At 38.3% G+C, this 14,446-nt stretch overlaps 1 protein-coding gene across 1 annotated transcript; it reads left to right on the top strand.

The window, feature by feature from the left end:
• Nucleotides 1-207: 207 nt before the first annotated feature.
• pnp6 (purine nucleoside phosphorylase 6) lies at nt 208-11,970 on the top strand. The gene is made up of 6 exons (XM_067588812.1): nt 208-378; nt 4,832-5,001; nt 5,089-5,192; nt 6,841-7,016; nt 7,977-8,167; nt 9,202-11,970. Exons 1-6 carry the CDS (start codon nt 344-346, stop codon nt 9,396-9,398), a joined length of 873 nt encoding a protein of 290 aa, XP_067444913.1. The 5' UTR covers nt 208-343; the 3' UTR covers nt 9,399-11,970.
• The last annotated feature ends 2,476 nt before the right edge of the window (nt 11,971-14,446 follow it).

Raw genomic sequence — 14,446 nt, 5'->3', positions numbered from 1 at the left:
TTATGTCTCCCATCTTTCTGTTTCTCTTTCCCTCTGTTGCCCTCTCATTGTTTCTCCCTCTGTTCCCAGCCCCGTCTCTGTCAGTGAACGGATCAGTGAGCTGCCCAGCCTGGTAGAAAATCGGATTTGTCTTCTTCAAAGGGACCGGCAGTCCGCGTAGGTCCCGCCCCCTATGGGCTATACGCCATGACGTCATCGCGCAGAATGACCTCCGCCACACCGCCCGCCGCAGCATTTTCTCCATCAAGCCGCTCAACTACCGTAAACTCAGCACGGAGAGGCATCTATCATAAACGACACAAACAGCGTCTTATCGGCTGACCGATCCAGCTCATCATCGGACATGGAAGCGGCGTCCTCCTCCTCCAGTCGGTGCAGGTAAGACCGATGAGGCTGGATGTTGGTGGAGCGGAGGGACATGAGCCCCGCGGTTGTCAAGGCTACCCTGTAGCCTAATCATATTAACGGAATATCAAGTGATTTTCAAAGCATTACGCCTGTATAATCAGTTAATCTCGTGTGTTGTGCTATTTGAGAATCGTTTTAGAAGCAATTAATTAAGGCAACTTTATTTTGAGGATCAGTAGATGTGGGGTTCCCTCCTACGATGATAGGCCACCTCTCACTCTGACGTAATCGTGCATGTTACAGGTGTTAGTCTCTACATATTTTATAAAGGCTGCTCTCTCCTAACATAATGAAGTGGAATTCCTCTTATAACGGGTTTGCCCGGGAATCATGTCGAAGTCTGTTCTCCCGTCGATATGTGTTCGACCCAAATTTATCCCAAATTCTAACCAGTCGTCTTCAGAGGTGCTTCACCTGACCCCAAACTTACCTTAACCCCAACCGGTTATATCTGCTACACCATAACACTATTCTAGCAAGTGGGGGACATTATTTGAGAGAGGAACAGACAGCCGGAACACCGGCTCACTAAACAGGCCAACACGTCGTGTTTCTGCTCCACAGATATCCTCGGAGCTTAGTAGCAACCCGGGATGATTAGGCTCGCTTGTGTTTAAGGGGACCTGCTGTAGTATGTCTACCGAAACTGTGAGACGCCTACCCCTCCGCCCCTCCCGCCCCAGGCTGGTGCCTTCAGAATACCGGACCGGCAGCACCACGGACAGCTCCGCGCTCAGCTGGCTGCTGGTTAAACCTGTTCATTTACTGTTACATAATACAGTACATGGTGTGTTTTCAAAGACATGGATGACCTTTTTGATCATTAAAACATTCTGTGATGCAGGGTTTAGGCCTATAAGTCCTTTTTCAAGAGAAATAACTGTAAAAATGGAAAGAAAAACAATCAATAATGAATACATAAGCATTACTTCTAAAAGTAAAAATATACACTAAAATAATTAAATAAATATATATGGATACGAAAAGCATTTAATGATAAAAAGTTCCACCCATGTTTATCCCATTGAGTTAAATGGCTTTATATCCTCAAACAAAATTAGGAAAAAACTTCTTTACTTTTGGTGAAATTTAAGCTAAGAAGATAAGAAACGTGAACTGTTATATGTCAGTATGTTTAATTGAAGTTAGGGTATGGTTTTGGTCCACTTTTGATCTTTAGGGGACATATCATATCAATAACAGTCAAGCCTTATAATGTACTGTGGCTAAGTACAAGTTTGGGCTTATTTAGTTTATGTTGCAGGTTTGGTCCTTGTCAAAATGTTCAGTGTTTAACCAGTTTTTCTAGTAGTTAGCTGTCAGTTTGCTCAGTCTATTTGGCTAATGTTGAGCAATTAAAACATTAGAGCAGGATAATCGATGTGAGATGTTATCAGTTTTCTGCTGAAATTTTTTTTTAATTAGGCTGTATAATCGGGCTGTATAATGCACATGACTGCTGATATCTCCTTGTTTTGTTTTCTTGGGTTGATGAATCATTGATTTAAAAAAACATGTTGTTCAGTTGTCAGGTTGAGTGACCTCAGTTACAGTCATTCACAGACACAAACACTAGAAGTTACAGCAGTAATCTGTATGTCTATTTTAGGGTGTGTGTAACTGTGTCTAACGCTGCCATTACCACCTGAAGTATTATGTGAAAGGCAACTTCTGCATCTGACAGGCTGCTTATGACATCCATACAATTGTGTCACAATTGTGTGTACTGTAGAATGAATGGATTACTTTGATGGTATTAGGATACATCTTCCAAAGTTTACAGAGAAAACAGAAACAGATCATCCTTTCTTTTTATATTGATTAATTATTCTTCACAGTCATTATAAACTACTGAGATATTTGGTAAGAGCATTATTCAAACTTTCGCAAAAAAAATTGTCCTCAAAGTTCATCACTTGGAGTTCAGCCTGTTCCAAGTACCAACATACCTCCTGTTAATGAAATGCTGTATGACCAACTCTTTTTTGAGTTAGAGGAAAAAATGTAGGAAGATTGAACACCCAAGGCTAGTCTGATCTAGCAGTCGTCTTAGATGGCAGCTCGAAAATGGGCTCAAAATCATCAGGCTGCAGATTGGTCTGGCAAAGGCTGCTTCCTGAAGTGTCACTGTGTTTTGATAACAAAGCTTGAGGCATAGAGGAAACATTAACAAGATTATAGCTTTACAACCACATTTATAACTAGACTTTGTATAATGTAGTACCTCTAGGCATTCCCCATCAGATCAACATCCCTGAATAATAATTTGACTGGTACATTTTGACAAAGGAAAAACTCATAAGTGTGTTGTACAATGTATTATTTATTCATATTTTTACACAAGGTTCCTTTCCATGTGCTTTTACTTTTAATATTGACATGACATTGAGCAATAGTTTGGCATGATGTTCAGAAAGTTAATTTGTCATCATCAGCAGTGTCAGCAGTCAAATATTCCAGTATAGGTTGTATTAAACTGTCCCTTTATCCAAACATGAAACAATGTGGAAACCAAAGTTGAACCAAACTGACTTTTCTTGTCTGCACTGTTTTTCTTGTTGCCAAAAGGTCAGTTTAACCTGTTCCTCTGCAAAACTCATTTAGATGTTTACAACTCTATGTTTACTGACGATTTACATATTCTGTTTTCAGTAAAGTCTTCTCCAGAGGCCTGTACTACAAAGCAGGATTTAGGGTTAGCAAGGTAACTTCATGTTTAACTCTGGGTTTTCAGTCCTACGACGCTGGTTCACTTCTTACCGTGGTTCATCACCATGGTAACTTATGCTGAACAGCTAACCTGCTCCGGAGCAGATTAAGTTCAGAGGATCCAATCACAACCTGCCAACACTCAGACCACTGACCAATCAGATCACTGGAAAAAAATAGTCATCATTCCTACAAGATCCCGACATGGACAAAAGTCCTGAGTTTACAATAAAGTGACAAGTAAAAATAAGCAACAGTTGACAGTGTGGATGATTTTACACTCTGAACTCATCACTGCAGCTCAGAATAACATTAGACAACTGTGTGATGATAACTGGAAATGAAAACGAAATATTGTCTTTTATCAGAAAAATAATCCACACTGTTAATTGGCTCCCATGATTATAAATGCAACATTTGGGTCAGATAGACTCATCAGTCATTACTTTTCCACTCTTTGCTTTGGTAGCAGAAACAGTCTGACATTACTTTTAAGTTTCTTTTATATGTAATATATTCAGAATGGTTTCTTCATCATCCAACTAAATAGCAAAAAAGACTCTCTCTGTACTTAAGTCATATATAATAATTCCTACATGTATTTTAAGCCATAGCCTACTTTTAATAAGAGGAAATTATTGCTAGTGTTTCTACGTCTTGTCTGTTGTATGATTACAGGCTCGTTTACATTTCACTCGGTTGAATATGACTCTTTTCTGTCTCTTAAACAGAAGTTTTCTGTAGGTATTTGGTATCAATGTTTCATCTCATTTCATATGAAGTACTTCACTCATGGTTCTGATGATGTCGCTCATAATTAACAACCCCGTCTCTTCTCGCGCTCGTAGCTGGATAGGAAAACCCTGGGTTGACTGAGCTAGTTGATAACCAGCTTCGTAGTAGGTTATTTGGACAGCCAATGTTAGGTTCAGTGAAGCCAGGTAACAAAAAGATATCCCGTTGAACTTGCTTTGTAGTACAGGCCTCTGGTTTTCTGAATGTAATATACTGTTTTGTGTACGTCATGGTTTTTAGCCATGCTGTCTGCAACTGGGTCTGTTGATCTGTCAGTCCACCACTTTTCCATTAAATTTGGTACACACATTCTTGTCCCCCTCTGAAAGAACTGTAATCAATTTTGTGACCCCTTTTTATTTAGCACCATTATCACATCAAAATTTCAATCTGTCGAACACTTTGGTTAATGACCAAATATCTGCAAAACTACTGATGTTCCCATAATAAGCCTCAGCTGTACTTTGTATTTAGGGCTAATTAGCAAGTGTTAGCATGCTGACACACTAAACTAAGATGGGGAACATTGTAAAAATTATACCTGCTTGCACCGCTTTGAGCTAAATGCTAACTGCTATGTTTAGCTCACATGCTAAATGCTATGTAATTAATATTTTCCCCTCCACATTTCATTCATTTTCTCTACCTTACATCTATTGCTGAAAGAGACAGTGTTGTATGTTTCATTCACATTAGTTGGGAATTCGTTTATACTCCTGCTCGCTCTCCTCAGACAGTCATAACTCTTAATTCTACAAATGAAAATGGTGATTAGTAATTATGATGTTTATTCCTTGGTGATAAGAATTATGAGAGTTATGATGATAATTATCATCAAATCATGCATCTAATTTATCACTATCTAAGCTACAGATTTCTAATATATGGCATTAATCAATATATTTTCCATTACTTTCAGCTACACTTATGAAGAGTACAAGGAGACAGCAGACTGGCTGCTGGCCCACACAGCGCAGCGTCCTAAAGTGGCCATCATTTGTGGTTCAGGCCTGGGTGGGCTGGCTGATCTGCTGGATGACAAAACTGTGTTCCCTTATAAGGACATCCCACGTTTCCCGACTAGCACTGGTAGGTTGTTTCTGTCAATTGCATTTAATCAAAACACAATGTTGAAACTTTATGAAAACTTACTGTGAGTGTTTTTACACTGTACAGTGCCAGGCCATATTGGTCAGCTGGTGTTCGGAAAGCTGCAGGGTCGTGAGTGTGTTTGCATGCAGGGACGATTCCACTTCTATGAGGGCTATAACATAAACACGGTAAGCTACACCATGTAAACTATATGTATTACCGCTTGTGGTACTTTTTCATTAGTCGGGCTATCAGACAGTTATTGCTATAGGTGAGCTGTAAACAACATCAACAGTTAACTGGTTTTGTAATAATGTATTAAGAAAAAAACTATACTGCATTGAGTCTTGGCATTATATTGTTTGTCTATTAGACTTGTTTACCTTCCTATTCATTGAGCTGGAATTACATTAGATCAAATTAAATTTGAATTATCAACAGTGGATGGTGCAGAGATGCAGACATATCCATTTGTCACTACTCTAAATTGCCTTGTGAGCAGCTTTTTGTCTCAATTTCTGTCACAAACCAACTTGCCTCTGCAAGCGTACAGTGTAACTGAGCTAAAGCTGGCTGTTTAAACTCACATCAAGAAAAACATTTACAGTTTCTGTAGGTGCAGTTTTTACTGATGACAGTAAAAATTATGTCCTAGTGTAACTTGGGACTGGCCTTTGGCCTGTCATAGACATTGTTTCCTGGTTCCATTTTATTACCAGTTATTAACGGCTACAACAAAACCATAAAATGCAGTTTCATCCTTACAGAAATAGAAGGCTGGGTCCTGTTAGCACTTTAGACAGGAAACATACTGTATGCCTCAAGCTGAATCATCTACATACATGAAACTGAGCTGAACTCAAGAAGATTTGACTAAGCTAACAGAGGTAAATTGTCACCAGACAATGTTTATTACAAATATGCCATTAAGCTTTTCTGGGAAGTTGTGTTAGACTTTGTACACCTGTGAATGTTATATCCCTCAGATATTAGCATTCTCGGTGAAGTCTTATGAGACTACCTCACTGTCTGGTTATTGGTCCCAATTTCCAGGTGGTGCCCCTTTATTATTAATTCATATTAATAATTTAAATTAATGTTACTAATGAATGGTTGTTTCTGTTCCTTCCTCCTTGTCAAGTGACATAAATAAACTTTAACCACAGAAAACTAGCTTAGCACAGAAAAGTATGTATTTCCACCTAAGAGCCTTTTGGCAAATCATTTAATACAGTCAATTTGTCATTAACAGCTTCCTGCTACAATTTAACTACTGACAGTTCTGCTATTACCTAGCTTACTAGGCTTACATTTCCATACTCAACAAGGCCACTTTTTACACCGTTCACCAAATATTATGCAAAACTTATATCAAACAGGCAAATGTTCCAAAATGACAGCACTGACCTTATCAAGAAACCAGGGTTCTTGAAATCATTTTTGCTCTAACTAGCAAAACACTTTCACAGGCAATTCAAGCTGTAGAGAAAAGTGAAATAGAAAAAGCAATTTCCAAATATGACTGCAGTGAAATGTAGCAAGTCATTGACAGGCCATCAGCTGCCCTCTAAAGGTTAGTGCAGAAGCACAGCTGGTTCAGTCATGCACAGTTCAACATCAACCTACAGTAATAAAAATCCTAGAGTCAATTGACATCAACACATAAAGAAGCTGGCCCCTATAAAAGATTGGCTTCTCATGTGATGTGTTTCCCTCTCTTGTTCCCAGGTGACCCCAGTCTTGTAAATGTCATTATAATAATCAAATTTATACCAAAGCAATAAAAGAACGACAGGCAGCATTACTCACTGACACATACCATATTTGTTGCTTCAGGTGACATACCCAGTGCGAGTCTTCTACCTGCTGGGCGTGGAAACTCTGATTGTGACAAATGCAGCGGGGGGACTCAATGGCAGCTACGATGTGGGTGACATCATGCTCATTAAGGATCACATCAACATGCCAGGCTTTGCAGGGCAGAACCCGCTGTGTGGGCACAATGATGACAGGTACACCACAAACACATACATGCACCCAAGATACAGTATATAGTATATACCAGTGGTGGACAAAGTACACAACTACATTACTTGAGTCAAAGTATAGATACTCCGGGTCAAATATTACTCCAATACAAGTGAAAGTTGTTCAGCAAAAATTTTACTTGAGTTTAAGTACTGGAGTACTTGCTTTAAAAAATACTTATGTATTCAAAAGTACATTTTCTTTTTAATATCAACACATCGCTGTATTGTTGCCACAAAGCATTTACAGAACCTAATGACTCTGAAAACACTTACTGAGTCATTTTAAAGTACAGTATTATAAAAAATAAATAAAACAATTAACCTACCATAAAATCCCAGTTACACACCTCTTGCTTTATAACTGCCCAACAGCAACAGTGCTGTAAGCAAGACAAAAAAAACTACATGAATCTTTTTTCATTTCAAAAATCTGAAACATGGAATTCAGATATGACCATAGGTGCTCTGGGGAGGAATCATCATCTTTATCTGCGGTAGGCATCAACTTGACTGACAGCCTAGGAGTAGTTTACTGTGATTGGTTTTTCTTCTGTGACGAACACAGCGTATGGCCTATCGCATTTTAGAGAGGAAAAGAAAATTCATCTGCTGACTTCAAAGCTATAGGTACTGAAAACATGTACTTAAATAAAGTACTCAAGTAAATGTACTTTGTTACTGTCCACCCCTGGTATATACTAACTAAAAACTAACTATACTAACTTAGTTATACATGTTAGATTGTATACAATCCATCCTCATTTTTCATTTGAAACATGCAAAAATAATTCAATCTTGTTACTGTCCAGTGAAAATGTCAACATTTCTGAGAAACAGTCTTGCTTCCAAGGCAAGACTACGAATGTGAAACTTGTAAATTGGCAATATTTGTGTTTTCTAGTCTTTTGCTATGCCTCATTCATTCATTTAATGTCTCTTCAGGTTTGGAGTGCGTTTCCCTTGCATGTCGGATGCATATGAGCGTGATCTGAGGGCTCTGGCCAAGAAAACAGCAGAGGAGCAGGACTGCGGTAGCTTCCTGCAGGAAGGGGTTTACTGCATGCTGGCTGGACCAACATACGAGACCATTGCAGAATGCAAAGTCCTGCAGACGCTGGGGGCTGATGCTGTGGGTTAGTACAGCTCCCTCATGCTCTCTTAAAGAGATACTGACATGGTGTTGGGAAGCCTCTGAACAGTGTGTCTACAGCAGCAAGTGTACAGCTTACTGGCCATTTTTGCATGCATGACAGTTACGGTGCAGCTCCACTATACGCGACCAGTTCATATAAACTCGTATAAACTGCCCCGCCAGTCACACAGCCAGTAAACACAGCTGTTCAGAAAGTTGCTGGTGCTGCAGCTTGATTGGCTGTCTTGATGTGAGCACTGTTTGAATTTTTGAATTTGTCCCACCCTCTCGTCACACCACCAGCTTAGTCCCTGTCACCAGGTATCCAAGCCTGCTTTTTGCAGCGAATTAGTTGCTTCCCATAGACCATGAATGAGTACGGATTTTGTCGCCAGTGACCTTTACATATGTTGAACCACAGCAACAGAGTAACATGTTACTGACTTAGTCACTGTCTGTAATTAAAATGGAAATGTTATAACATAGAATTATAAATTATAACTGTCAGTCTCAACATTGTCACTGATAGCAACAATGCAGTGGACAGTGCAGAGAAATTGAAAAAGAAAAGGAATTGAAGAGAAGAACTGAGATAACCCTGGTGATGTCATTGGGTTTATCTCTGTTTGGCTTACATAGATATTGCTAATTTATAACAGAAAGCGAAAGCGAAAGCTAACTGGGAGCATAGAATTTGAAAGACATGGGCATGGGCTGGTCGCTGTCAAGTTGCATTGTGGGAAATGTAGGATCTAGTCTTTTGTGCGCTTGGTCCATACTATAGACTAAAAGTCAGGATATCTCGGCCTTTACTGCTTCATTTTTGACCGTTCTTTTTTAAATCTATCTCTTACAAGTCTCCCAACTTTATGGAAGTCTAATAATAAATCACAGGAATGTCACATATACATATATTTATATAATTAAATGTCATTTGAATATGTGCTCAAGCCTCAGGACATACAGTACCCAAAATATCCTCATGTGGCTAAGTCATATCATTGCACTTTAAACAGATTTCTTCTTTCTGTCTAGGTATGAGCACAGTCCCAGAGGTGGTGGTGGCTCGTCACTGTGGCTTGCGTGTCTTGGGTCTGTCGCTCATTACCAACAAGGTCGTGACAGATTATGACAGCAGTGAGAAAGCAAACCATGAGGAGGTGCTGAGGACCACCCAACGCCGAACCCAGGACCTCCAGAGGCTTGTCAGCAACCTCATCACTAAGATCTAGTACCTCAATCCAAAATCTGCTGGCACAAAAAAAAAAAAAGATTTCCAGCCTTTAACTTGGTTACTGGTGAAATGATAATTATGATATGGCTTGGTATGTGCAGGTGGTGAGTTGTTCAAGTTGGGGGTATAGGTTATTACTCTCAATCAGGTAATGTGGTTAACTGGGTGAGTGAGAATGTTTTAAGGTGGAGATCAGAGTAAAGAAAAAAATGTTTGTGAATGTCAAAATGGCACTGAGAGGAATGTCCACAGCTTTTAATGAATGTTGATGATGTAAGTGGCTAGTTTGCTATTCAGTGCTACCACAGCAGGACTTTCACAAACTAAGAAATGAAGCCTTGATCCAGTCCCAATGAATTAGCTTCATGGAGAACTTACAGTCTGAGATGCTCGTCGAAAAACAAGCCGACAAAAAAATGATGTTGACAGTCAAATATTGTGATTTTTCTGACAGCTAGCTAAATTTGTTCATTATCGGTATAAGGGTATGTATAAATCGAAGAGCAACAATTAGCCAGTTAGTCATAAGTGAAAAAATTTTAATGGAAGACAGTGGTTTTGTTTTATTTGTTTTGAGTTTGACAATTTTTGGCTTAGCACTGTCCAATCCTTTGAGTCAGGTAAAGATAATAGGTAAATCATGTTGGAGAGCGGGACTAAGTGGCTCGTGTGAATCATGAGATCTGGAAACCAGGCTATGGAAACGTGGCGAAAGTAGAATTTGTTTCAGAATGAACGACTTTGTATTTGAATCCAGATCTAGAATATTACGGTGGTTAAGATCATGACTTATAACACAGTATACTATTCCCTTTTGAAATGGCCATGGTCTTATATGCCCCAGTTGATAGATCAATAAACGTGATAGGGATACAGCGATGTCCATTTTACAACCCCCACCGGTATGTATCTCTTTCTTGCAGTAGTGCTGGAGGGTTGTTGGGGGTATCCTCACATATTCTGTTAGGTCTGGAGTGGCAGCATATAAAAAGACTGGGACCTCTCAAATGGCTGATGACCAAATACTTGAGTCTGTCTAAGCAATATCATGAATATAAAACAGTTTTATGGACACATTCAATGTTAAGATATAATGAGACAGTTGTTGTTTAGAGATTATATTATTCATTAGGACTGAGTTGTTTGTTTTGTTTTTTTTTTTACCTCATCTTTAGATGATTGTCTATCATTAAGCTTTACATATAATTACTTACAACCGTTCAGTTCAGCCTGGTGCTTGTTAATTGATACCCTCCATTCTTTATACTTAAATTTGTTATATGAATACATGCTATACTGTATATTTTATTAGCCTTTGGCAAGAGCAATTTATACAAGGTGTATTCAGAGGACACTGCATTTATGGGTTGGTCTTGACATGTTAGTGTAGGGCTAAAGGAAACAGCCTATTCCTATTTGAGCAGGGTTAATCCATGTCTTCGAAGTGAATTCACATTATAATAGCTGCTAAGAGAATATAGAATAATTCTTGTGATCAAACAGGATCATTGGGAGCAATTGGCACCTATGTTTCTTTATTTTGTGATTGCTTGTAATTATTGATGCACAATAAATATGTATTTTAGCTATTAAATTTAAACTGAATATATTTACATTCCTCTATAACTGAATCAGAGTTATTATTTATTTTTGAAGTAGGCAAATCACTTATTTTAACTATCTAATGTATTATTGATAAAAGGATATGAGAAAATGATTTTGCAGGCACAACAGTCCTCTTTGATTTAGATCATTGGATTAATCTAAAAAAAAATCTAATGTATCACAATAAAGCACACTATAATCTTAAAGAAATACCTAAGGTCAAAGGCTAATCTGCTCAAGCAGTAGTGATGTATGGGGGTTTTTCTGTGGTGGATGGCGTTTGGATCAAAGTTATTTGCACACACACACAAGACCACAACACTGTAATATCTGGAAGGGCTATCATACCAAGTCCTGCAGTTTTCAATCTCTCTGTGCTGATCTGGAACCTCCTGCCAGGTTCCCTTCACCGTCTTATTCATTAGAGCTGGAAAGGCCAGAGAAATCCTAGATCAGCAGTCTACCTCTTAGACCATTTGTATCAGGCTAAACATCAAGATGCTAATGGAAGTCTTAAAGGGGAATTCCACTCAGAGCGAAGCCTGCCATCATCAAAATGTAAAATCTGGGGTTTCCCCATACATATACTCCTATATTATATACTATTTATATATACAGTATATACTCTGTACTAAGGCATATCATCTCCAAAAAAAGCCTTAAGGATGCATCTATTACTACCATGTTTGCCATTTTCCTGTATGGGCATAACTCTAAATTTTGCATTTTGTTCCATTGTTAGTCTTCTGTTGTCTGGTTTGTGAAGTCTTCCTCATGTTTGTATTTATTAGACTACAAGAGATGAATCAATTTTATGTAGTGTATGCTTCATAATATTTACTGTATCCAGGTCTCAGGTTAGAATCTAATTCACTTATATGACAAATCTGCAACGTCTCTATTGACTTGAAACAATTCATTTTCACACAAAATGTTGCTACTGTCAAATAAAAACTTGCCTTTGACATTTGGACATTGTTATTTTCTGTCATGGATGAGTGTACACGTCTAAGTGTGTGTGTGTGTCTGTGTACTGAGGTGGGTATGTCCCACAATCAGTCAATTTTGATGTTAAGGTTTGTTTCAAGGAGAAAAGGACTATTTATAGATCAGTGAACAGGGAGATACTTGCAGTGGTGGAAAGTAACTAAGTACATTTACTCAAGTATTGAGTACAATTTTGAAGTACTTGTACTTCGCTTGAGTACTTCCATTTCATGCTACTTTACTTCCACTCCAATACATTTCAGAGGGAAATATTGTACTTTCTACTCCATTACATTTATTTGACAGCTTTAGTTACTTTTCAGATGAAGATTTGACAAAAAGGATAATATAACAAGCTTTTAAAATACAACACTTTTTTATTTTGGCTTTTGGCATCTTATGTGTAGTCGAGGTCACATTTCAGATGTCTGAGTTAACAGCTCCACCAAATAGTGATTTTTCCCTTTAAATTTCTCACATGGTTTCATTTCAATAAATGTTCAAATTATCCAATATTTCACCAACAATCAAAGATTAGAGAAAAACTCAAAAAATTGAAAACAGATTTGTGTATCAGAACTTTGTTTATTATTCTTTCCTCTCCCATTAATCATCTCAGAACCCCGCAGATTTATCTTGTGACCCTTTGGAGGGGCCTGACCCCTAGGTTGGGAACCACTGTACTAAACTATCTGACTGTATATAAAGGCAAGGCAAGTTTATTTCAACAACGAGGCAATTCACATTGCTTTATATAAAACATAAAAGGCTTCACGACAATGTAAAACACAACACAAGGCAATATAAAAAGACATTTAAATTCAATTAAAAAGGTGTTAAATTGGAAATAAAAATAAGCTTAAATAGAATAAGACAGATAAAACTGGAGAGTAAAAGTTACAGTGCAGTGTAAGATATTAAACAAAAGCCTCAAATTTGATTTAGTAAAAGGCAGCAGCAAATAGAAAAGTCTTCAGCCTTGATTTAAAAGAACTGAGAGTTGCAGCAGACCTGCAGTTTTCTGGGAGTTTGTTCCAGATATGTGGAGCATAAAAACTGAACGCTGCTTGTCTGGGGACAGAAAGCATACCTGTCCCAGACGACCTGAGAGGTCCAGATGGTTCATAACGTAGCAGCAGATCAGAATTTTAGCCCTATTTTGGCCCTAAACCATTCAGTGCTTTATAAACCAACTTTCTTAGTCTTAGTGAGGACTCAAGCAGCAGCGTTCTGAATTAGCTGCAGCTGTCTGATCAATTTTTTAGAGAGACCTGTAAAGACACCATTAGAGCAGTCGGGTCTACTGAAGATAAATATTTATGGAAGTTTTTCCAAATGCTGCTGAAACATAAGTCCTTTAATTCTTGATATATTCTTCAGGTGATAGTGGGCTGACTTTGTAATTGTCTTAATGTAGCTGTTGAAATTCAGGTCTGAGTCCATGACTACGCCAAGATTTCTGGCTTGGTTTGTGGTTTTTAACATTATTGATTGAAGCTGAGCACTGACCTTTAATCACTCTTCCTTGGCTCCAAAAACAATTACATCAGTTTTATCTTTGTGTAATTGAAGAAAATTCTGGTACATTCAATTGTTGATTTGTTCAATGCACTTATTCAGTGATTGTATTGGACCATTGTCCCCTGGTAATATAGTTATGTAAATTTGTGTGTCATCTGCATAATCATGGTGATATATTTTGTTGTTTTCCATAATCTGAGCCAGTGGAAGCATGTAGATGTTGAACAGAAGAGGCCCCAGAATGGAGCCTTGAGGAACTCAGAGCTCGGATGTGTAATTACCTGTAGACACAAAGTAGTCCCCTGTCCTAGTAGGATTCAAACCAATTTAATACTGTGCCAGAAAGTCCCACCCAGTTTTCCAGTTTTCTAGTAATATGTTGTTGACCACGTTGAATGCAGCACTGAGATCCAGTAATGCGAAGACTGGAATTCTGCCACTCTCTGTGCTTAAGTGGATGTCATTGAAGACCTTAACAAGAACAGTGCTGTGGTTTAGTTGAAATCCTGACTGGAAGACATCAAAAGTTGGTGCCAAGTAGTTGTTCAGCTGATAAAAAACTGCTTTTTCAATGTTTTTACTTAAAAATGGGAGAGTTGATATGGGCCTATGGACCAATTGGGGTTTTTTTAAGAGTGGCTTGATGACGGCACTTTTCAGCACCTGTGGGAAGAAAGCTGAGAGAAGAAACATGTTGACAATCTGTAGAAGATCTGAGGCCATGCAATTAGTAACATTTTTGAAAAAGCCTTTCAGATTTCAGATGTTGTAAAATGTCCTCCAGGTTTTTATGGTTGATTGGATAAAATTGTGTCATACTACTTGAATTGATTTTAAGTTGACACAGGGACAACACATACCTGTCACATCCTGCCAGGAATTTCTGTTGTGTTTGAACTCTTTATGTTTTTTTTCTTTTGGGTTTTCCATGTT

The sequence above is a fragment of the Thunnus thynnus genome, chromosome 5, assembly GCF_963924715.1.
Source record: "Thunnus thynnus chromosome 5, fThuThy2.1, whole genome shotgun sequence".
Lineage (NCBI taxonomy): Eukaryota > Metazoa > Chordata > Actinopteri > Scombriformes > Scombridae > Thunnus > Thunnus thynnus.
Note: the sequence above shows the minus strand (reverse complement) of the source record. Positions and strands in the feature narration are given on the sequence as shown.